The following is a 23954-nucleotide window of genomic DNA, read 5'->3' on the forward strand; positions in this document are numbered from 1 at the left end:
ACCAACAGATTGGCTTCAACGTGCGGGGTAGCCTTGGAAGCTTGCGTTGCTTTCACCCAACAACCAACGAAGCTCTTCAAGAGTTCGCTCTCCGAGCAGGAATGCCAAAAGGTGTGAAGAAATGGACAAGAAACAACAAGGCGTCTACGTAATGAGACAATCAATTGTAATCACAGTCCATTCGTTATGGTCTGGTGAGAGATACAGTTCGGAGTTAGATGTCATATTGTGAGATATACAATTGCTATATCTCATCATCTTATAGTTTACTTCTCCTCCTCAGCTGTGTTGATGAAAAGATGTTGGGGTTATCTTGGACATGGGCGCTCACTAAGCCTCAAACACGAATGCCGTCTTCCTGCCAAACCCTTCGATACCCTGACTTTCGACAACCTCCTTGACGTCATCCTTGTTCTCAGCAATAAATTTGGCCATGGTTACCCAGTTGTTTTTTCGTCTTCGGAATAGCGCTTCGTCCAGCCTCATCTCCTGAACCAAAATTTCCATGACAAAAGGTATCTTTTCATCCTTCTTGGAACCTTCGGGCTTCTGCATCGCACGATCCCAGTCCCCAGCCTTGCATTTAAAATACACCATACGTGTTTTTGGCTGTGGAACCGGAGACGCAGCATCCCCAGTCTCGTCATTCATGGCAATGTAGTGAACAACTACACAGTGATTCACGGTGGAAGGCTCTGACGCCTCGCTGACCTGGAACGGCCGTATCTTGCGAATGAAGTCTGTAAAGGCTCCATTGACCTTGTTGATGACCGAGCTGCTGACATCAGGAAGACCGGCAAGGATGCGTTCAATGACATATTGGCGAAGTTCCGAACGCGATTTGTTCACGCACACGGATTCTGTCAAGGTACTGTCCACTGTATAAATAGCTCCGACTTGGGCCTTGGTGAGCGAAGTCATGGTCGCATTGGCAGCCTCTTCAAAAGCCAGAGCAACCTCGTCCGGGTTTTTGATGGAATAGGTCTCTTTGCGACTCTGATTGTCATAGTCCGATACCTCGTTGACGGCGGCGAAGAAGCGAATCATGCCGGCGGCGCTCATGAGCGACTCAAATGCTCTGTGTACATTTTCGTCGTCACTCGTCGGCTCGATGGCGAAGATGTACGAAACTGGGACTTCGCCGCGTTTGATGAGGTCTTTGGGCTCCAGGATGCTGCTTTCGACCAGGCCGACAAGGGCATCCATTCGACTGCCGCCCCAGAGATCCTGGTGGTTGGCATAAAACTTGCTGTTGTTTCTAATAAGCTATTCTGAAATATCATAATATTGAGAGGCACATACTTGAGGTCTGGGTGATCTGTATTCATATCCATGATGATGGTTTGAGAATGGTTTGGTCAAGTTGTACGGAGGTTATTGCTCAATAGATGGACTGAGGGAGGACGGCCCTATATATATATATATATATAATTGCATGTAGATATCCCGGAAGTTCTGAGGCCCTATAATAGACTTTGTACATCATGGAGTGTCCCTATAATATCCATTCAATAGCACATGCAGGAGCACGTTTAGTTTGGGTGTCTTTTGGTGCAGCTAAGGGGCTTACGTGGACAAGTAGTATTGCACTCGACACACACATCGGCGTACACGTATGCTATTAGGCCTATTTAATCCGATGGTTAATTTTATAAGATTTTATACTAAAACAATAAATAAATTGCCCTTTAGAGAAAATAAATAAGATGAAGTAATATTTTTTCTCTTTTGATTAGAAATCACGACAGCATTGGAGGAAGAGCACTTGAAGTGACAAATTTAGATGCATCATGTGTGAGCATGGGGCAAAAGATATCACTTGTGGGTATCTAGGGAAACATCTCGTGAATGAAGCATATCTGGATATAATAATGGGAACATCCAGCAATGTCACGATTGCGGGAAAACTACCTAGTAGGGAGCACAGCATTTTCTTAGGCAAAGACTACCGGGTACTCAAGCCGTTAATTGACATAGTGACAAACTGATTGCAATGGACTAGATTTTAGCTTTCTAATACAATTTATCCTATCAAGCAGTCTGCTTCGGTTTAGGCATCATGATTGGGTTTCTCAACTGCAAAAATCCCTCAATGGCAGTATACGGACCCTTTTGCAGGCCAGGCTTAGTGAGGTTACCCGTCTTTTCAATACCAAACGGATTGAATTTGGGCTGGGGATCCTCTTCCTCAGACGGCTGAGCATATGGCTGGAAAAAGGACCAATCTCCCGGTCCTAGAGAAGGAAGGGGAAGATTCCGCAACGGCATATCCCTGGCGTTTTTGCTAGTCAGAAGTTCCTTCTCATGATACTCTGGAACGTCATTCAGCGGTATGGTCAAAGGCCCAGCGTGGAAGAATGCTGTCATGGTGTTCATGGCGCTTTGCCAGCTCCAGTGAGGCAAGGTAAGCGAAACGGGTGGCAGAAATGACGAATAGGCTTGCACGGGAGTGAAGGGGTCAATGATGGCGCCAAAGACGGACATGCGTGCATTGCGGCGGTCATCAAATGCTGCCGGCTTGACAATGAGGTTTTCATTGTCATATGGTGCTCGAGTAGGGAATGGAGCCTCCCAGAAAGGTGTGAAGAGGGGGTAGTTTGTAGTGTTGAGACGCTCCAGTGGTTTCTTCTCTCCCTCCTCTGGCGCAAAAAATGTCTTGACCTTGCTCAGATTGAGTTCATCTGACTTCGGTGTAGTGGTATCAAAGTAGCCCACGAGGCCATCATACTCAGCTTCACGGTCGCCAAAGCGGATCTGGAACTTGTAATATGGCGACTCATCGTCGTCATCATCTGGCTTGGTCAACAGGCGCTCGGGGGCCGTCAGGGGACTCTTGGTGGTTTGAGTCTGCAACGGTTGACTTTCAAGCTCAAGTGACCACCCCATGTTGACCAAGGCAAGAGGCTTGCCCACGATGGCATTGAGAAACGATGCGTAAGAGGTCGGTGCAGCGGCCAGCTTTGATTGAGCGGTTGTGATCATATACCAGAATCCCTCCAGATATGAGGGATCGTTAAGCTCTTTAGCCAACGCATCAAGCTGCCTGGTCTCTGGCGTCGGAGGATCTGTGGACGGTGCAAATGGCAGCCATTTGGGAGCATCCAATGCGCCAAGGGGCCCTCCAAATCGGACCTCGCGGTAGAACGTACCGTCTGGCAAGAAGAGCTGGATGCCAAAGTCGGCGTAATTGGTAATGACCCAGCCCCAGATTGGGTTCTCCCACTCTGTTGCCGGACGCCAAGTAGCTCCCTTTGCACCTTGATCCAATCCTTCTTTCATGTCAGGCGGATCGTCAGCAATTCGCTTGACAAAGTCCGCATTTAGACGGGCGTTTTGGTTGATTTGAGGCGGCAGTTGAAGGAATTCGCACTGCTTGGCCTCATCTTTGATCACCGTGTTAGCGTAGAGCTTGCCGTCTACCTCGATAGTCTGTGGCTCGTAAAAGTCACTGATACAGGGGTAGATTGGCGGCGGTCCATCCACCCGGGGCTTCTGGTCAATGGCCATCAGAGCTTGCCCAAACTTGTCAATGACATTGAGTTTGCGGAATCTAGTTGCACAACAGCTGTTAGTATGGTTCGTTCTGGGTGATGCAACAGAGACTGTGTATAAGTGTGTGACTGGGAAAGCTCACCTAAACTGCCCGTGTGTGACTGGCTTGAATGGATTCCATTTATCTGTTGCAAAGTCTTGCTGTGCCGCATACGGTGTGAGGGCAGAGTTGCCCATGATCATCTCCAGGTTGGGTTTTGTCAAACCAGCAGTTTCAATGACAGCTTCAACCATTGCTTCACTGACTTCGCCTTCGGGACCAACGAATTTGTTCTCGGGCTTTACATGGCTGCCTTCTGCCTGGGTGACCAGCCCATCAAACAAGCCAGAGAGCGGAGAGGAAAGATATGACAACTTGCGCATGTTCGCTTTCAAATCGTCCCGGTCGTCTTTGGTCAAGTACTTGTCCAAGATATCTTTGGGAGTGTTATCAAACAGTTGGACTACCTTGGCCTCCAGGGAGAAACTGGGCTGTGGCAATATGAGCGAACGCCCAGATAAAATGCGTGTATCTGGGCCTTTATCTTTTTGAGAGATCTTCAGATCATCCCATAGAGGAAGGGGTTCTTTGCCATCCCTTGGTTTCACGGTGATGCCATAACGAGAGAGCACGTTGGCTGATAGGCGGGCTGTGTGCTCGTCCAAGTTCCAATACTCGAAGGGAATGTGGTCGTACTCAATCTCCCACTCCACAAACAGCGGGAACCATGGCTGTCGCTCCGACCACTGATCCCGCCAGCGCTCAATTTGAGTCTCAGGATCCATTGTCTTGTCGTGGAACTGTGGGTAGAAGCGAGTCTCCGGCGCCGTACCAGAATCGCCACCACCAGGACGAAGAGCATAGAACTCTGTCGCTAGATCAATTGCGTGCTGCTTAAGCAATGGAGGCATTTTTGTAAATAGAGCCAAAACCTTGTTCAAGGATTCGGGTAAGGCAGCAGACGATGGAATGACCTGATATGGTGCTCGGACAGAGACTCTATTCAGATAGTCCGTCGGCCAGCCCGACTCTATGCCGCCAATGAGGACAGTAGGGTTGTTCGCCCGGCAGTAGGCAGGCATGCTGGCAGGTTTGGCTATCGCCAAAAAATTCGTCCCATGGATGGCGATCGGGGGATCCAGCATCAGATCAATCTTATGCTGCAGCTCCTCCATGCGATCTTTGAGGCGAGAAATGTGCTCTGATAGATCCTTAGCCTTTTGAAAGAATGCCGGGGCGGTGGGATCAGTGCCATCATTGCCAGCATCGCTGACAAACTTCCACCACAGTGAGAACATGTCCCAGCGATACTGAGTCATTGCAAAACGGCACGCATCGAGGAGCTTCTTGGTCTGATTCAAGTCGCGGAGCGCAAGGATGGCCTCCCTCTCCGGTACCATTGGCTGATTGTCTGATTTTCCGTCGTTATCATTTCCGGAGAAATAGTACCTTTCACCTCCGGGAGAGCGTGTAAAGGACCAGTTATAGATGGTATCTTTGGCTTGGCGTTGATCCTCGACCCCATCATCACGCGCGTATAGAAGGGAATCAATTGCCAAGATCGACTCTTCCAACTTGGCAATGTCGCCGGGGATCCCTGGATGGTCCTTGCGAGCCGTGCAGTACGAGATGATGGCATCCATGGGAGTTGTTCCCACAGAGACAGCCGCCAGCTCCTGATCGCGGAGACGAGCATTGTACCGATCTGCCGGCACATCTTTTGGCTTGTTTTCATGATCCCATGTAACGTCATACATGGCACCGTGACACATGAGATGCAGCTGGCTGATTTTCTCCATCCAAGAGTCTGTGGGATCCGCGCCTTGGAGAGTCATGAAGAGGTTTGCCAGGCTGGCGCCGTGGGCAATTGTCTTGCCAGAAGTCCACAAAGGATCAACATCATCTTTCCAGTGCCATCCAAGAACATAATAGCTAGCTTTGGCATAAGACAGATACTTGGGTCCATCTTTATCGCCAGCTCCGTACTCAAAATTGTCTAGCACACTGAAGACATTCGTATTGTGCATCTGGAAGTCTGCGAACAGCTGGTTGCCGCTCTGCAGCAGACTGAGATTGGGCGGATCAACGCTGGGATTTGGTGTTTCGGACCAGTCCGCCAACGGAGTCTTGCGTCCGATGAAGACTTCGGCCTGTTCTCCAATATTGATGTCTGAACCAGCATGTCCTTTGACAAACGGCGCAAAGTCCGTTTGCAAGTCCATATCCAATGGGATCTGGTCCAGTGACCAAATGTGGTCACTATCAACCACCCACGCCTCGTATTCTTTGTCTTGAAAGGCTGACTTCGCATCTGCTGGTTTTATGCTGTCCACTTCAATCTTGCGAATCACAATCCACCGAGTCGGCGGTTGGACAAAGTCTGGCGTATCGTTGCTGCCATCCTCTTCAACGTCTCCAGGCGCAGCATGCAAGCCACGTCTCAAGCGCTCTTCTCGTCTCCTCTGCTTCGAAACTGTGCTGCCCGCTGATGTGCCTGATCGATAAAAACGAGGCAGAATCCAATGGATATACACCCCGTGACGATGGCGGAGAGCTTTGGGCTGTCCCTCATCATCACGGCTCCCGAGATCATAGAGACGTGGGTTCACAATGGCAGGAGCAGTGTTATGAAGATCTGCGTGATTCTGAACATCTTTCTGCAGCATGTACTTGTCTAGCCGCAGGAAAGTGTAGTTGGGCTGCGTGATGGGTGCAATGCGTGTTGTATCATCGCCCTCAGCACCACTGCCACATACAGCTGGGTTTAGCACAAAGGCCTCCAACTGCATTGGCACCAGCACGGTGTCAAAGTCTTTGATTGTATCCGGCATTTTTCAGGCGGATAATGTGTATGTGCTTTGTGGAAACGAAGAAGAAGAGAAAGATCAAGGTGCATGCAGCTTCCGGGCTCAGGTCATTGGAGCAGATACTACTTCCTGGTGATTCAGACCTGTAGCCCTTACTGAGATGATGCCAGCAAAGATGAAGAACTGAATCTCAATTTACATGAATGTCTTGCTCACGTTGCTTGGATAAGTACGATTCCATATTGTATCTCTCTATCAGCACTACTTGATCTCAAGAATTTCATGGCCTGATTTAGTTTAACCTTCTTTTTTGAATTCATACCTCCCTCATTTAAGTATACATAGTTATAATTCTACATAGGAGATTACCTCTCATACTATCAGAACTGCTTGGTATATACGGTACCCCGTTGGTATCAAGCAACGATGATAATTTTTTGCCCTGTACCTCTTAGTTAGACTAAATAACTTGCTCCTTACTATACTAGCTTATTCGGGTGTTGATCGCGTTCCCCCGCCCGCAATAGCTCAATACTGAGTCCATTCGGAGGCTAACTCGTGGATTCCGTCGGCACACCTCTACTGATTCCATCACTTCTCACTTTCATTTTCACTCAGCTACTCCACAGAAAACTAGAGCTACCGTAATGACGACGGTGATGCATTGCCGAGCCACACTCAAGCTCCTTCTTGTCCCCGCCGCAAGTCACTGATACAAGTGACAACTCTTCAACCCATGTCTCAGCCGCCAAGAAGGCAGACAACCTTGTCAGGACCGGCTCTCAGTGAGGGGTAAACTATTGAAAACAGGATAGCGTAAATGGCAAAGACATGGATTGGCCAATGCTCCATTCACTAGCCAGCGCGGTCGACTAGTTCCCGTTTGTCTATGGTTAGTTCCCGCCCCCTCTATTGATGGAGACGCGGGAACTAATCGACGGCGCTGAATAGTCAGAATAGTCAACCCGCCGAGCAACGACCGTCATTCAGCTCATGTTGTGATGGCAGTGGCTTGTCGCCTCTTACCATTTTCTGCTTCGCTTGCATGGCGATCGTGATGAAGCATCCATAGCTGCCTACACCACGGACATGCCAGCAATGTTTGGTGCTGCAATCACATGTGTCCTTAGCCGTTGTGATTGACAACTTGGGATGCATTGGAAACACGCTACATCGCTAATTGGGTATCATTGAGCGATACAACCGCCCGCAACAGAGGAGAAAGATTTTTAGGCACTTTATTGGATGTGGTGATATTCCTTCAGCTGGCAACATGTGCGTGAGCCAAGCTGAACCACAGAGTCTAGTTGTCAAGAGGCTGGCTGACTGCCAAACTGATGGATCAATGAGCTTCAATTCGGACTGGGGAGGTGCCAGCTACGTAATGATGGAGGAAAATCGCGTACTCCGAGTTCAAGTTTTCCTATCGTTTGGTCAACGTGGGTAACAGCAAGGCAGACGGGTTCCGTGGGCCTCTTCTTGGGCTTCAAGTTGGAAGGAAAATCCGACCAGGACGGCAACTATATCAAGGACGACAACCACCTTCTAAGCGAGCTCTCGACACTTCAAACTTCATCATTCAGCATCAACAGAACTCTTTCCACAGACATCTTTACAGCTCTCAGCTCTTTACAGTAGCTCTGCTAACTTAAACACAATCATCAACAATGGCCGCCCTCGCAGCAATCTACAACCCTCTCGCTCCCAAGGACAGAAGCGTCAACCTCTTCTTCAACACTGGCAATGCTCAAGTTGCCTTGACCTTGAAGACTGGCACTGATGGCAGTGATGAGAATGATGTCTACGTCTGCGGTGACGACGATTACCCTGGCTACATCCTTAACCCCTCTGAGATCTCTGGTGGTAGCTTCCGTGGCGTTCACCATGTTATCGCAACCACAGTTCCCCTGGTTGAAAAGGGCGCCTCTGTGACCAAGAACCAGATTTCTCTCGTCTCTCCTGTGTACAAAAAGCTGAACACTACTTCCTTGGCCAACAAAAACACTTCGTTCGCTTCGTCTGATAAGGGCGCCTGGGCATACTTCTTGGAGTAAATTGATCATGTACCGGTTAAAGAGTTGACAGCTTTACTAACCAGATATACAGTGGCTCCGCCAACTACCAAACTTCGCTCAAGGAATACAACTTCCTGACACAGCATACCGCAACTTACCTCAAGAACGCCGATATCAAGCTTAACAGCTCACTCGCGGCCTATGTCAACCCCAAGAACGGTCACCGTTATATCATTTACCAGGAGGTAAACCAGGGCCACCTTAAGGAGTACGACATTAACAGCAACCAGAGTACGTCTCTCTTTGAACAACGCAGTCCTATTGTCCGTTATATATTGACCTAAGTTTTCCCTCATAGGCTTCGACATTGAGAACTCTCAGGGCACTCTCGACGGTACCACCATCGCCCTCACGTACGATAACGACAAGGTCTATATCTACTACGTTGATTCAGGATCCAACATTCGACGAATTATCAAGACTGGTGTTGATGGAAACGCATCCTGGTCGTCAAGCGTGCGAATCGACGACGCTACCAAGATTAGCGTTCCCGGCCAGCTGACTGTCACTACCGCCAATGGCCTCAACCATCTCTTCTACGTGTCTGTCGATAACTCTCTTGCCGACAATGATTTCACCCACGTGACCGATCCGCTCCAGGAGTAAAGAACTGGGAGGAGGCTACCCAGAAATTCCAGAAACTAGCAGATATCAGTTAGAGATCAACAGATAGCAATTCAACTCATCTAGAGTTATTGAAGACCTCGTCCTCGTATTAGTTCCGTGGTGACTGTAAAAAACGATTCTTGTAGTATGGTGTTCAATATGCCAAAGTCAACTCCTTTTATCATCGTACGCGACGTTGAGCCGAGCTTAATCACTTCGTCAACTCTGACTTGATAGAAGTCAATTTTTGTAAACAGCCCACCCTATTGACCTTTAGGTATTGGAGACGCTACCTAAAATATAGTCTCGGCCAACAATGCCACACATTTAAACAATGGTCACCGTGACTCCCGTAGAATAAAGGTTCGTGAGTCCATCATCCATGAGGCGATATCAACGTATACACTGAAGACACTACATATCAAATATACTTTGTATATAAGAGGGTAAAAGAGAGTTTTTGCCGTCACATCATCCAAGTTTTGCAACCTAGATAGTATTTTGAAAGGAAAAAAATAAGTGTAGTAATATTGACAAATGATATTAACTAGCGTCAACTTTCCAATGTTGTTATGGAGTATCTGCAACCGTATCGTGAGTTTGATAAAAAGCAATTCAATATAGGGTACGCATTATAGTCATTTATTTTCTTCCTTCCTCTGTTTTTTTTTTTTTTTTTTTTTTTTTAAAAAAAACACAATGCATGGGTCTCATCATACGTAGGTACGTCACGGAGCCACATAGATGGCACATCGCCTACAGGGTAAACGCGATTTCTGCGATTGGATTGAACACCGCGACTGTCACAACTTATCCGCATGTTGGAAAGCTCTACGGAACCGCTCCCCGACCAAATGTGTGGTTTCACTCGGCCATTGTCTTCACATGCAGTCTATCATCAGCGGGGTAACCTCTTTGTGGCGCTGCTCCTTTGAAATTGAACGATGATCGAACTTGGATAAGAATAACCACTGGGTAGCTACCTTCACTCCCACCTGGGTTACGCTTCACCCCTCCTCCTTCTCCAACCGCCTTTGAAACGCGCCCAAGCGCTTCGAGGCAGGTTGCAGTGAAAGCTAGGCAATAAGTGTCCTTAAAAAGCGGGCCCGGCAGTTTTCAAAGAGCTGACACCCTGGCCATCTCCACCACGGGAACTTGTCCAATGGGTTGGGGCGGAGGATCCCGGGAGATCAGCTATTAACGTGCCGTGTGTGGAGGGGGGCGATGCCCCTGTTGGGTCTCTTCTTGGGCTGGAATATCACATGGATAGTTTTTGTATCTAGCTTCTTATTTTCCTTGGTAAGTTTGCTTTGTTTTGGGATGTATGTATATTTGGAATGAAACTATTCGTAAATGGTGTCGTGTTGTTATGTAAATCACGCAATAAACTACCTATTTAGTTTTCCTACATGACACGAAAATAAAACCTGCACTTACTATACCTAAACTATCAATTCTCATTACTTATTCACTCACCCATCAAACATGACGAATCCAATGAAACTGGTTTCTTGTTAATTTCCTTTCCCTGACCCCGCCTCAGCTATCCCTTGACGTCCATCACATAAAACTACTCCGCAACAGCTTGCCATCGCAAGCCACTCTCTCTTCTCATCACATTGACATATCAGAACTCCTACGCAAGCCACAGTCAGTTTATCTTCACCTTATTGAGCCCTCAGCCGATGTCCTTACGCAAGCCATTGCAAGATTGCAGCGTCTCATTGCACGTTCAGCTACTGCACTGCAGCCAGCTCACTATCACCAAGTTTCATCACATTTCACCAGCAACATGTTTACGCAAGCTACATTCTGCTCATAATCAATAGATTGAACGATCAGCTTCTCTATGCAAGCCACAACTGGCATCTTCTACCAATCAGAGGCTCATCCTTCGTCGTCCCCTCTCTACTCCTCGGCTTGTTCGACAAGGACTAGCTTCCTTGTCACTTTCCCGGATTGCTTCCCCATCTCTCGTAGTACTCCATCAAGATCTGCGGGGTCGGTATACTGATACACGTCATCCTGCAACATGTTCCAAAGGTATACCTTGCCATCGTATGTGAACAGGTAGGCGCCGCCTCCAGATTCGCTGCTCCTGATCATTTGTGGCTGCAGCTTCGAAAACTCGGTTAAGCCGGCGTTCATGGCTGCCTCAGTACCGAGACCTTCAGCTGACCAGTAGTAATCGAGGTCCATCTCCTCCTTATCAACAGTCCAGCCGTAAGGTGGGTTGTCGACGACCTGCAGGTCGGTTAGAATAGGTCTTGGAAGATATGTCCACTACGCGTTAGATTTGCGGCTATTGGACATGGGAGACGTACCATGACTGGTTGTTATGAGAGCTGAAGACTTGTGAGGGGAAGCAACGTTGACGTATCTGTGTTGTAGCCGACGCTGGATGCGGTGGCAGTGCGAGAGAAGAGGAGTTGTCGGTTGCTGAAGGAGTAAGATGATGATGAATTGAATTCCAGTGATGAACCCCTCCTTAAATGCGCCGAGGCCGAACACGTGATCAAGCTCAATTCCAAGCAACCGCCCTCATTTGTTACTGGACTCAAGTCACTCGGGCTTTGAAGTCCCCCTTCTGACCAACACCATTCGAGATCGATCACCGTCTCTAGAGTTTGCCATTGCGGTATAGAAAATTAGAGCATAGCAAGTTATGTCTAACCCTCCAGACCAGCCAGCTCTTCTACGTCCCTATGGGGATCCGGAAAAAGGCGTTGAGAAGAATTGGTTTCGTGTGGCATTCAATTTCAAAAGAGATGATGTAAGTCATCGAACCTGAGCCAAATCCAATGTCCTGTCGCCGTACAATACGAGACTACGGTAAAAAAAAAAATTGCAAAGTAAAGCGATTGACGTGTCAGTAGATCTTGAACTGGATGAAAGGTGTTGCATCGAAAACCAATCCCAACTGCCCCCCTGAAGAATTAAGGACCGATGACCATTTCAAATTCTTGTTGCAAATCCATGACCAGCTTGAGTCTCTCGCGTAAGTACTCGGCCCCTAAATATGGACACCTCGAATGGTTCTGTGAGAAACTATATTCTGTCCACAAAACTGATCTCCAGACAAGGACGGGCGGTGAAAACTACGAGAAGCCAGTTGGCCCGCAAAAGCGCAAGTGCCACATTTATCGGGAGGTTAATCCGGGATATGGCGATAAAAAGACTCAGAGAAAAGACATTTCGGACTTTTTGGTCAAGTCGTGGACCAACAACTACGACAGCGGTCCGGATATCAGGAACATCAACTTAAACTACTGGTGCATCTATGACCTGATCGGTCTGTTCATGAGTTTGCTGGGCAGTGCGCCTCCGGCAGCCGACAGAAACAACTACTTTCTTCCCCTGACTACTGTCTACGCAAGATGGTGCAGCAGACTCGCCGGGAAACTGAAGAATAAGAAGAGCCAGGATCCCTCCAAACCTGGAGTCGGTCCCATACCTACTATGTTCCAGTGCACTTGGCGTGAGCGAAAAGACGGGAAAGGTGAGAAATGGTTTTTCCTCGGCGGATCGGTGGCCGGAGACCCGTTCGCAAACAATGATAGCGGAAATGATTGGCAACTCAAAGTGCAAACGGAGCGATTCAATATGCTGCTCCAGCATCAGCAAACGACAATGGTCACGACTGGCGAATTCAACTCAACCGAGCCTGAATTGAGAGCCGGCGGGTCGTTGAACCTTTGGGGCAATTGTGCCGAGACCTATCCTTTTGTTCAATGCATGTCCAAGTTCGAGTAAGTATCAAAGCCCGAATTCTCTGCTGTTTGTTCCATTTTAATTTTATTATAATTAATGTGACAAACAGCAACCAGACCGTTCAGGGCCTGGCCCTCTCAAAGACGTGTATCGACCAAAAAGAGCCTTTGCCAAATTACACTGGCTATGCTGACGACCTCATATGGACCAGCGTCAGGCCTCCTTGTGAGAACTGCGCAGAGTTACTCAACAGGGTCCAGGCAAATCAGAATTTATTTGCACAAACATTTGAGATGGATAGGGCTCCTTTCCGAAATCCACCGGCTCCTCCACAAGACGCTGAAGTTGAAGAGGGATTTGTTATACGGGACATGAAAGAACCACTGATCCAAGAAATGGTGGAGGTGACATCGAATTAGGAGGCGATATACGCATATATGTTTGTCTTTAGATCGTTCGCTGTGCCACATGTGGGCTATTCTATAGGTAGGTAATTACGGTGCACAGTTTTAGTACTATAAATGCGTTGGTTGCGCTTTGCATATGCAATCTTTGAGAGATAATATCCGTGACAGAACCTAGATGCGAGCTACCAAGCTCGGTATTGCCTAAAACAGCACACAGAGACTATGTAATATATCTCTCCGAATCTAACATGACTGATGGCCTATCTTGGGACGCAAATAAAACGAAGGAGTCAGGATAGATAGTAAGCACTGTTAGAAGAGGCTACATTTATTCAATTTCTACGTCTTCTACAGACGAAAGGTGCCTGCTCTCCGTATACCCTCAAACAGTCAACAGCGGTGCAGCTACATACATCTTCATGAATCCCTTCTTCAACCTCTCGGGAATTCCTGCAGTGCTCTTGAGCGAATCTGGCTTGTCCCACTTGAAGCTCTCTGCCAGGAGACCTACGAATCCCTTTTGCCCATCGTCTTCCGTGCCCCACGAAGGGTTGGACCAGCTATCTAGCACGGCAGCGTACTGTTTGTCAAAGTCTTCCACCTCCTTGTCATGTTCGTCTTTCTTTTTGAAGGGCTCTACGGGCTCCCAGGCTGTGTTGGCATTTGCAATGGCTGGGAACGGTTTGACAGACTTAAGGCGCTCCAGTGAAGCGTCAGCTACGTCAAACGCCGGGAAAGGATCGGGAGCCATTTGGGCCTTGGGTGCGGTCAACTTGACGCCCATCATCAGAGTAACGGAACTGTCATCGCCTTTGAGAAGATCGGTGATGTTGTTTTTACCACCGCTGGGATCCTGACTTGGGTCATCTGTGTTCTCAAAGATTAGCTTCTCATACACGTAAGGTCAAACAGATAAGAGACACTTACACTTGGCCCAAAGAGCTCTTGGTACATTCTTGGTGTACTTTTCGTATTGCCATCCATTGTCCTCTTTCCCATTCTGGGCGACAGTCACAAGAAGAGTTGATGTCATGGATTGATCCAGTTGCATTGGCTTGCTAAAGACATCGCCGCCTTTGATGATGGGATCCTTGTCTTTTTCGTTCTTAAACTCATTGATGGCCATCTTGCATGCCACAATGAAAGAGAAGGATCCTGCTCGGACTACCCATGGATCGGTTGTTTTCCTCGTCGGATTCTCTGCCGAATTCAACAAACCACTCTGGGCAAGGAAATTGTGAGCTTCATTCTTGTCCGGGTCTGGGTACTTGTCGTCTGCCAACAGAGCTGTCTTTTCTCCTCCTTCTTCTTCCTCTGCCTCTTCGCCCATTGTGATGAAGGCCTGGGCCGTCTTGGACGGGTCTTCGGATGCTTGCAGTACAAGCTGGTAGAACTTGAGCAAGTCCACGGCCTCGATCTTTGACTCCGAGTCGCCAAAGTTGATATCAAAGGCAATGATCCAGAAATCGACGTGGACGCGACCTGCCAATGGAGGTCCCCAGAGGTACAGCTGGGCACCAATCTCGACAGAAATGTGAGTGTGAATGAAGAGGAAGTCAATGTTGTACCGGACGCCAACAGACAAACCCGCTTGGGCATTGAAGTGGAACGGCTTGTAGTTGATGAGGAAGTCAGCAAAGGCATCAAACCAGGCCTCGAGAGGACCGGCGTGGAAGGAAGCATGAAGTCGCCCACCGCCCATGCAAGCTTTGGGGGTGATGGCAAAATATGCCTGCCCCGTGATGCTCAGGCTGCTGGTGAGGCTCCAGCTGATGCCTAGGCGAGGAGGATTGGGGTATCCTACTGGGACCTTGTATGCTTGGTGATAACCTCCCAACGTAAAGACGAAGTCGCCAACAATCGATTTGTCAGCTTTGGGGGCATCAAACCAGTAGTACAGTCCCATGCCTCCAGTAAGATGGCAGTCCGGATACAAAATGAAGGATCGCGGAGACAACTGCGCTTCAATCTTGAGGGTGCCGAATTCGAAATCTGCCACGGCCGCAATACCAAGTTCAACATGGGCAAACTTGACGGGAGCCTTTGCATTTGGAATGTCAGCGAGGGCGAGCGCAAAGATGCCCAGCTTGATGGCTTGACCAAATTGCACAACCACAACCGCATCAAGGCTGATCATCTCAAAGGCATCAATCTTCATACCCACGGCAGCCCAATACGTGTCATTGAGAGGCTGGAACCATCCAGTCGGACCGGGATCTGTGAGTTTTTGCAGGGCTTCCATGGCATTCGCCGCGCCTCCGAGATCGGTGCTGGCGATGAAGGGGAACTGGTAAATCTCCTCTGCCGTGGGCACGCGGACATTGCTGTTGTAGCCGAAGCCACCGCATATGCCCGATATCTCTGCAAACTCCAGTGTAATTAGGGGGCCATCAAGCTTGGCAAAGACAAAGACGGATTTGAATTCGTCTTGGTCCTTGGGCTTTACCGTACCATAGAAGCCGGCCGCTTGGAATTGGTAGGGCACCCAACCCACGATGAGGCCACCGGCGTAGTAGTCGATGCCGCCTTTGTTGCCGTGTCGGATGATGCCTGCTATCATCAACGGGGGCTTGTCAAAAGCAGCGGCGAGTCCTTCAATGCTTGCCGAGAACGAAGGCTTCGAGTTAAGAGACTTGATGTCGACCATGATGGTGAAGCCAATCAGTGAGAAACCGATAGGGCCCAGCTCAAAGGCCGCATCGAATTTCAGGCCCAGCATCTTGTCCTTGTATTTGAGTCCGACATTGCTGATGGATATTGGGCCTGCCTTCTTCTTGAAAGGAGCTTGAGCACTTGGGCTTCCATCGTCAGCCGGCTCTTCTTTCTTGCCCTTGCCACTCTTCAGTACGAGAGCCTTTTCGGATGCAGATCCAGATTTCTTGCCCTTGGGCTTGGGTTTCATGAATGCATAGTCCAACAAGCAGGACCTTTCGCCTGTAGGACTATGGATGATGACGGCAAAGTGACACCCAGCGGCCACCAAGATGTCCGTATCCTTGGCTAGCTTGGGATCTATCTTGTCCTTGACTAAAATCGGATCCGTGGCATCAGCATTGACCTGGGCGAGGTCCTTGCGTGTAAGACCGGCCTCTTTCCCAGGCTGGGGGTTCTTTGCATTGTCGGGGTCCTGCACCCAAAGGAAGTACAGTTCGTCCAGTGGTTGCTCCACGTCGCCAACCAGTGGAATCGTGACCTTTTCGCTGGAGAAGCCGTTAACAGCAACTTGAACCAGGCGCTTGGACGCGGCCGTTTTGCCCCAATCTGTGCTGCGTAACTGGGCAAACTTGACATGTACTTTGCCGATATTGATTTGAGCCAAGAAATGGAACCAAGTCGACTCCTTCTTTTCAACGTCCAGCTGGAAGGCCTTTTCGTTGTCCGTGACAAGCGGCGTGTTTGCCACAAAGTCCGGAAGCTCAATCTCATCATCTCCGAGAATGTCCTCAAGCACCTCTCCGATGGTGACACTCTCATCGGTGGGGGTGAGGAACGCAGTGAATTTGAAGCCCGTCTTGTCATGAGTAAAGGTGAGGCCAAGCTCCAAACCGGCAATGATCAAGTCGCCGGTGATTGCAAAAGTCGTGCCCTTGGACTTGCCTTTATCAGTGCCTTCGGTGATGCCCTCATATGTATAATTGACCTTGAGGGTGCGAACTACAATGGACTCAATGAGTGGGCAAACTGCGTCTTTCACATCGTCATCGAAGAACTCTACCAACGTTGAGGCGTAGAGGTTGCTGAGGGAGGCATTGAGCTCCCATTTCTTCGCCTGAGACTCATAGCTCAAGGAACCCACCAACACTGCAGGTACTTGATGCTTAGCCTCCACACTTGGCACAATGCCAGCACTGAATGCAAACTTGAGGGCAAAACCGGAGCTGCTCTTGCCCCATTCGAAGGATGCGTCCAAAGAAACCTCGCCCAGATATGGTTGAGGGGCGGAACCAGGGGTGATTTTCTTGGCAGTGGCCGTACCGGCGATGGCAAATGAGTGATCTGACAGTTGGATATAGGCGCGTGTAATCTCTGAAGGGAGTGTGTCGGGAATGTTCACTACCGTCTGGCCGGGTATCAGAGATGCAATCTCAATGCTGGGTGCCGGATCTTTCGTGACGGGCAGCAAGATATTCCACGTTTCTACCCAAGGCTGAAGATCCAAATTATCCATAGCGGTGGTGTCTGTCATTGATTTATTCATGTGGTTAGCACGTAGCTCAATCAGTGGCATCATAAACAGAGGGTTTCATCGACTCACTGTTCCAAAGCTGTCCTTCCAGCGTACCGAGTCCACCCCTACTCCTATTCCAGCGGTACGAGAGGAGGAAGACGGCAGGTTTGCCAGTTTTTGCTGTGCCAATGTTGGCCGTAACTTCGATATCAAATGAGAATTTTGCCAACTTAGGCGAGTATTTTCCTTTCTCAGTCTCGAGTCCAACAGTGAAACGGCGCAGAGTGGTAGCAGAAAGCACGTTTGTGCTGCCTTCTTTCTTGCTCAGGAGTCCATTGACAAATTCCTCCAGGCTCGGGTCATCAATGAGCTCAGCAAGCCACATCAAAAGACCCTTGAGCGGGCTTTCTGAGAGAAACATGAATGTCAAGGTGAGGCTGCGTGGTCCAAACTCAACACCAGCGACCATTTTGACTTCTGGGGCGTCTCCATTAGTACCCTTGACCGTACATCCGATGCTCAAAGCGACAGTGCCCTGATCCACTGGAAGATCCCCCTTGTCAGTTTGTCCGAGAACCAGCTTTCTCTTGCAGATGGCATCTGCAGTGGTAAGTTTCAAGCCTTTAAGGCCAATATTGAGCAGATCTTCCAGGTACGTTTTCTGCTCAAACTGAAACTGTAGACGGATTGTGGTAGTCATATCGGCGTTTGGTACTAGCCACATGGCATTACGCTTTGGCCCATCCTCTTTCCCAGGGTTTTTGAGAGTCAGTGGTAGACTAGACAGTTTCTTGGGCAAGAAGTAGTCCACCATATTCTGTGATCCAACATATTTGAATAAATCACCGAGCTTCACGCCGGTAATGTCCTTTGTTGTAGTGAAATCGAGGCCCAAGGTAAGCATCTTGCCACCGGTATCAATGCCTGGGGGGACAAATCGAGGCTCTGTGGGTCCGCCGATGAGGTCACTTGAAGCACCAAACGTGTAAATGAGGACATCCACGGAAGAACTGAATGTGAGAGCCCATGGTGCAGTTAACGCGACCGTGAATTTTTCGATATTCTTGTCAGTTACATTGTCAAGACTGACGGTGCCTGTGGCACCGGTGTCGAAACTTTGAAACCATTTCTTTGTCTTGTCCGTATCCGCCAGGGGTGCCGTCAGATTTGGTGCTTCGGAGAGGATAATAGCTTGTTCTTTGTTCAGAGTAGCAACAAATTTGTCCGTGGGCGTATCTGCCTTGAGGATTTGAACATCATCACCAGGCTGTTGGCTGGCTGTGCTGGCGTAGATGGTGTAGGTTTTGCCATTTTGAATTTCTCGTGAAGTATCTCCGGCCCGTACAAGGGCTCCTTCAGTCGATGCCACGCCCATAATAAGAATAACCTTAGTCTAAAGAAGCTACAACTATCATATCCCAATGAAAGGGGAATGTCATAGTATGAGAACGTGTAAGCCCACTATGAATTTCAATGAGTGAGATACGCTTTGTTTGTTGTCTTTCGATTCAAAGCACAGAGTCTTTGTGCATCCACATCAAAGACTTGTGAGTGCAGTGCAATAATCTCAAACAACACAGGGGATTTGCTCCTCCCTAACTCTATCTCTCTTTTTTCCAATTCAGTCACCATACGATTCAATAGTAGCGAGGGCCGATCCAGCCCGCAGATACCCTGTCTGATTCGTTTCCCAGACTCAAGGGTAACTCGGCCAATAGAAGTGCCCATGAGACTATCACCGGACATGGCGTAATTGATCTCGTCATTGGCGTTTCTCGCGCGCTTCGCCTCCTGCAGTCTGTTCTTAGCGATCCCAAAACGGTTTTCAGGTGCTTTTGTTAAGCCGAGGATGCATCATATATCATGATAGCATCAATGCTACTGTGGCTTGGAGGATTTTCTAGATACAAGTACCGTATACTTCCCCGCATTGCCAACCCTTGAGATCCCCACACCCTCAACTGCGACCTGCATGAGAGCTGAGCTTGGGAGTGCGTTACAAGGATCTTAGCTAAAGAGACTCCCTGTCGTATTGAAGAGTAATAGTGAGAAAAAAGAGAGTCTGAGACAACAGAAACTACGTTGAGAAAAATGATGCACCTCGAATAATATGCCCGGATTGGGGTATTGATCTTTATCTATGCTTCCTTTACAAGACATACAGTTGTGAACTTAAGCGGTAAAGGAAGTATTCTGGAGTTATCTACAAGTATTGCGTAGTTCTTCTTGAAATTATATCCTCATTGGTTCTAGGCTAACTTGACAGGCTTGCCCGATAACTCTAGTGGTTGAGTTACTCACTCTTCTACCATCGGGAAGTAGCATCTATGGATATTACATACATACAGAAACGCTCCAAAGACAATAATCTGGAGAGCAACACTCAGCAGTAAAGCATCAACTGCTCTCGCAGTCCAACTATCACAATGGGTATCTACCCGGGTGGCAAAAGCGTTCGCATCGACTCTCCCCGTCACCTCACTATTCGACATGCTCGTAATCTTGTGGCTGTACATCAACGCAATGTCCGGCTTGCTCTTCGCAGCTCTGGAGAGCTTCAAGATGAGGGAGAGAGCAGTGAGGAAGAGATTGACCCTTTACCGGCAGGCCAGCAGAAGCTCAACTCATACTGGGCTCCTGGTCTGGAGGCGGGCAAAGAACATATTGTCTCTGTAGAGCAGGACATTAACCCAAACACTACAAAAAAGGGCAGCAAGAAGTTGCACTTGACAGCTGAGCAAGGCTTCTTTGTTGACGCTCCTCAATTCTCGCTGCCTGATGGGAGTGTTCACTCGACATATCCTCCCGCGGGCTACAGCGATGATCACAGAATCTTGCCGCATATTGTCCTTACAGACCCTCATCTTCCATGGGAGCGTTTGGGCAGCCCAAAGCAAGGCACTAATGCCGAGCTGAGGGAGAAGGTGAGGTTGATGGCTCTAGGATCTGAAGAGAAACCGGTGCGCAATCGTGTTCCTTGGCTGGTGGTGCTTGCTTTTGACCAGAGCGAACTGCGTATGCCTCCTGAGGATCTGGACAAAATCTTCAGTGCCACGAGCGATTGTGTTATCAAGCCCGTCAAGCAGTCCTCTACCATGACTGTCAATATGAGCATTGCAGATCTGTGGAAACTGCCGACCAGCGATGTCATCACACCCGTAACACCGGACCTGGGCCCAGACACTATGAAGGACAGCCGCGGAGATTTTATCTTCGTCCAACCTGAAATCTTCAAGAGCTTCTTTTCCACGTGGGACGAAGACAACAACAGGGTGATTCCAGAGAACAACAAGGCAGATACTTTACAGTATCAGTATCTGGCACATGTACGCAAGATCAACGGCTCTGGCATGGCCCTCGCGGGGGTGGAAAACACCGCCGTTTTTAGCATTGTCATCGGCAACAGATCCGGCCCTCTGGACAATCAGACGCCAACAACCATGTGCGCACATCTCGTGTCAATTGAAGGTGTGGAAGACATGGCGTTCCCTAGCGATAGCCAGCGCTATGTGGCTCTTTGCTCGCTCTACAGCTGGAACTACACTGTGTTACCGCCCGATACCCTCAACGTGCCCGATGCCTTTGAGCATCTTGGCAGAACTTTGGATGTTCTGCGCGCTCCAGAGAGTATTATCAAGCCGCTGCGAGATGCTCCTGATAAGATCCGACAGCGTATTGCCAGTCGCCTTGACGACGGTTACACGCTGGTCAAGTATCGCACGCAGACGGGTGAACCAACGGTTGCGCTCTATAGAGGGCCATTTACGCCCACGTATGTGCCGGATCTAGCCCACTTGACCAAGTCCTCAAACTCCAGTGTTGATCTCCAGATCCTGGATAAGGAACTTGGTATTATGGATATTACATATTCGATAGCGTGGCAGACTGGTCGCACCATGGCTCTCGGCGACGAAGTCTTTACTGCTGCCCTTAATAGGCTGAGAACGGCTATTCATGGACCTGCCATGAAAACGGTCAAGCTGCAGACGATCAAGGATATCAACGACATTTCCTTTCGAACAAAAGATGAAGTGCTTGAAGACCTCCCTGAAATGATCCAGAGTCTTGCAAACATTCACATCAGGCGCGACGATGGCAATAACTTTGCCCCGCCAGTGCCCGGACAGCCCTTCTTCTCCCCTGGAGGAGCCAAGAAACGCTGGTTCCGCCCGAAGATGGGTCGCTCTGATCTTCCCAATATGTCCTTTACCGATCTGGACTTTGAACAAAGGTATAAAGCCGCGGCGGTAGATGTTGCCCGTAGGCTTGCAGGGAGCAAGTCGCAGGGTTTGTTGTATGATGAGACAAATGACCCAGTGTCGACGGACTGGATGATTGTGCTCTCGTGGCTCGTTGACAAAATGTTCCTGTCGGGAGTCCCCGCGCACAGTTTGATCCCGGACCCAACGTATTTGGGCCCAGAAAGCCTGAGGTTCTTCCGCATTGATAAGAACTGGATCGACTCCATGATTGATGGTGCTTTGTCGTTGGGCAACCATTCGCTCGTCGACGACGATCGGGTTGCTATCAAGACGGCGCTCAATCTCTACATTGATAGCATACCCAAAGGAGCTAAACACAAGATTCAGATTCCTGCCTACGGGTTCTACCTGCGATCCGACTTGGTCACCATGTTTCCGGATCTTCGAGTGGAGGTACTCCCTGATGAAGACGCTCTTCGCGCTGCTGGCGAGGAGCCTCCGGCTGGCGCTCCACTCCTTCGCCACAACATTGTAACAGACGGCATCATGATGGGCTTCATGGACCGCCTCCCAGGATCAAACCAGTTTGGCCAACTAGTCTTCACACAGCCAGCCCACCAGCAGCGGTTTGCCGTGGCTCGCGGACTCGATGTCGATAAAATCAAGGTCAATATCCGCAAACAGTACACGGTGGACCAAAAGACTCGTGAGACAGACGATGGCAGGCATGACAAGCTAACGCAGATCATAACTAACCCCACGGGTGACAAATCCAAGGACAACATCTTCATCTGGGGATCAAAGCCGGGACAAGGCCTCAATGACCTCCGCATCTTGCGTCTCCCAAAGTATGCAGACGTGCAGCTAGAGGAGCTCGAGAAATGGAAACAGACCGCTCCTGACGGGACGCCTTACTTCAAGGATGATACGGCAACCTCAGCACTCTTTTCTATGCAGTTGAACGATCCCGTCTACAAGCTCACCGTTGATCTTAAGGCCCATCCAGAGAATGAGAGCCTGGCCGCCCTTGGCCCGTCAAGTGGCCCCAGCGTTACTGAAGTCAGAACGCTAAGACAGCTGGAACCAGCTCGGATGGCGATGCATCCTGGTTATAGACAAGGGGGCAGTGGTGTCTCCTCTCAACTTACGCGCCATGATGATGACGACGACGATGAAGGTGCAACGGGAGTAACCTTTCAACGTCATGGGGAATATGTGCCTACGGTGAAGGCTCTTGCAAGGAACTTGGCACCTCATGTCCGCCACATCCCAATCATCTCAGCTCACAAACTGCCGAAGCCAAGCGAAGCCATCTCATCATTTGCTGACCACAAGCCACGCGATAGGTTCAGCGACCCAGCGAGTGCACCAAGGTACAGAATCACCGTCAGCAGCAACATCGGCAGCCACTGGGACGTCATCACTCTCCGCAAGCCAAACTTGCAGCAAGACATCATCTTTGCCGTCTCTGTGGAGCAGAACCAGAGCAACCAGTACATGCTTGCGGAACTCGACATTCAGATCAAGCTCGGTCCAGCTAAGCAAGACGAAAATTACTTGATGCCGACTTACGCAGGCACTGGCGCCATCATGTTAACCAATCTTCGCTTCAACGTGCTGCCCCAAATTCTGGATGATGGCGGTCAGCGGGTGTTGCGCCTGCGAGTCTTGCCGCGCGCCGCCAAAGGCTGGATTGACATTGGGACGGTCAAGGAGCTCGGCTTTATGCTGGGGCTTGCCCAAGTTAATGAATCACTGGGTGATCCAACCCAAGTTGAGCTGGATGTATGGGCAATTTATTGTAAAGATGCGCAGAATCCCAAGTTGGGAGACGACAATACCGTCAAGATACCTAATTCAATCACGACGAGGGTCACGGTGTTTGACAATCCACGATGGGCACAGTAGTAAGATGAGAATGATCGGATTGGCTGAGTGGTAGTGTCGGTCAGGTTTTCATAATAGTGAGAGAAAAAAAGGTGGCGCGACTGGACATGAATTCAAGTTCAAAGTCCTCCATAGCTGTCTCAATTGATTGCTCACAATTTCTCTTTCACTACCTTGCTCCTTTCGAGGCATAGCTGTGATATCAATACAAACTACCCAAAGACATAGATATTACGGCATCTGACTTAGAAATTACGGCTTTTGGCATAAGAATATGGAGTCCCTTATCCCTCGAGAATATCTAAACCACACATTGGTGTATGTAGGTGTAATCGAGAGCGGTTGTTGAAAGAACCTTGCATGCGGCATAGTAGTCACATATTTGCTTCAAAGGTGACACTTTGTATAAAGTATGGAGCGTACCGTAAAGTATTATTATTTTTATTGTTTTTATTTAGAAAAAAAAAGGATAGATTTTACAATATTTAATGATTCCAGCTTTCGAATCACCTATTCAATAGGCTGGCTGGCTCCACGCTTCGTATCAGTCACGGGGAGT

The 23954-nt window shown here is 49.0% G+C and overlaps 7 protein-coding genes across 7 annotated transcripts; 3 read left to right on the plus strand and 4 right to left on the minus strand.

The window, feature by feature from the left end:
* Nucleotides 1-330: 330 nt before the first annotated feature.
* V8C40DRAFT_266888 (uncharacterized protein) lies at nt 331-1334 on the minus strand (the record flags this gene model as incomplete). The annotated part of the gene is made up of 2 exons (XM_083219801.1): nt 331-1249; nt 1303-1334. 2 exons carry the CDS (start codon nt 1332-1334, stop codon nt 331-333), a joined length of 951 nt encoding a protein of 316 aa, XP_083072045.1.
* A 697-nt stretch (nt 1335-2031) lies between these two features.
* On the minus strand, nt 2032-6580 carry V8C40DRAFT_275416 (uncharacterized protein; the record flags this gene model as incomplete). Its single annotated transcript, XM_083220708.1, has 3 exons — nt 2032-3550; nt 3635-6344; nt 6556-6580. The coding sequence occupies 3 exons, from the start codon at nt 6578-6580 to the stop codon at nt 2032-2034; spliced, it is 4254 nt and encodes a 1417-aa protein (XP_083072046.1).
* Nucleotides 6581-7919: 1339 nt separating this feature from the next.
* On the plus strand, nt 7920-9020 carry V8C40DRAFT_280063 (uncharacterized protein; the record flags this gene model as incomplete). The annotated part of the gene is made up of 3 exons (XM_083221337.1): nt 7920-8389; nt 8446-8645; nt 8713-9020. The coding sequence occupies exons 1-3, from the start codon at nt 8007-8009 to the stop codon at nt 9018-9020; spliced, it is 891 nt and encodes a 296-aa protein (XP_083072047.1). The 5' UTR covers nt 7920-8006.
* Nucleotides 9021-10830: 1810 nt separating this feature from the next.
* On the minus strand, nt 10831-11462 carry V8C40DRAFT_247910 (uncharacterized protein). Its single transcript, XM_083216427.1, has 2 exons — nt 11345-11462; nt 10831-11264 (listed from the first exon to the last, which is right to left on the minus strand). Exons 1-2 carry the CDS (start codon nt 11345-11347, stop codon nt 10929-10931), a joined length of 339 nt encoding a protein of 112 aa, XP_083072048.1. The 5' UTR covers nt 11348-11462; the 3' UTR covers nt 10831-10928.
* A 135-nt stretch (nt 11463-11597) lies between these two features.
* V8C40DRAFT_34893 (uncharacterized protein) lies at nt 11598-13231 on the plus strand. Its single transcript, XM_083222874.1, has 4 exons — nt 11598-11793; nt 11897-12018; nt 12104-12769; nt 12841-13231. The coding sequence occupies exons 1-4, from the start codon at nt 11686-11688 to the stop codon at nt 13148-13150; spliced, it is 1206 nt and encodes a 401-aa protein (XP_083072049.1). The 5' UTR covers nt 11598-11685; the 3' UTR covers nt 13151-13231.
* Nucleotides 13232-13520: 289 nt separating this feature from the next.
* V8C40DRAFT_280065 (uncharacterized protein) lies at nt 13521-18681 on the minus strand (the record flags this gene model as incomplete). The annotated part of the gene is made up of 3 exons (XM_083221338.1): nt 13521-14005; nt 14066-17317; nt 17394-18681. 3 exons carry the CDS (start codon nt 18679-18681, stop codon nt 13521-13523), a joined length of 5025 nt encoding a protein of 1674 aa, XP_083072050.1.
* A 1051-nt stretch (nt 18682-19732) lies between these two features.
* Nucleotides 19733-23416, plus strand: V8C40DRAFT_280067 (uncharacterized protein; the record flags this gene model as incomplete). Its single annotated transcript, XM_083221339.1, has 2 exons — nt 19733-22174; nt 22220-23416. The coding sequence occupies 2 exons, from the start codon at nt 19733-19735 to the stop codon at nt 23414-23416; spliced, it is 3639 nt and encodes a 1212-aa protein (XP_083072051.1).
* Nucleotides 23417-23954: the final 538 nt, after the last annotated feature.

The sequence above is a fragment of the Trichoderma camerunense genome, assembly GCF_050948025.1.
Source record: "Trichoderma camerunense strain CBS 138272 chromosome Unknown V8C40scaffold_11, whole genome shotgun sequence".
In the NCBI taxonomy this organism is placed as follows: domain Eukaryota; kingdom Fungi; phylum Ascomycota; class Sordariomycetes; order Hypocreales; family Hypocreaceae; genus Trichoderma; species Trichoderma camerunense.

Bases quoted from the DNA above. Each gene is read 5' to 3' on its own strand.
- V8C40DRAFT_34893 (XM_083222874.1), top strand. From the start codon at position 11,686: ATGTCTAACCCTCCAGACCAGCCAGCTCTTCTACGTCCCTATGGGGAT. The intron at 11,794-11,896 runs GTAAGTCATCGA...ACGTGTCAGTAG, and splicing joins TCAATTTCAAAAGAGATGAT to ATCTTGAACTGGATGAAAGG. The intron at 12,019-12,103 runs GTAAGTACTCGG...TCTCCAGACAAG, and splicing joins GACCAGCTTGAGTCTCTCGC to GACGGGCGGTGAAAACTACG.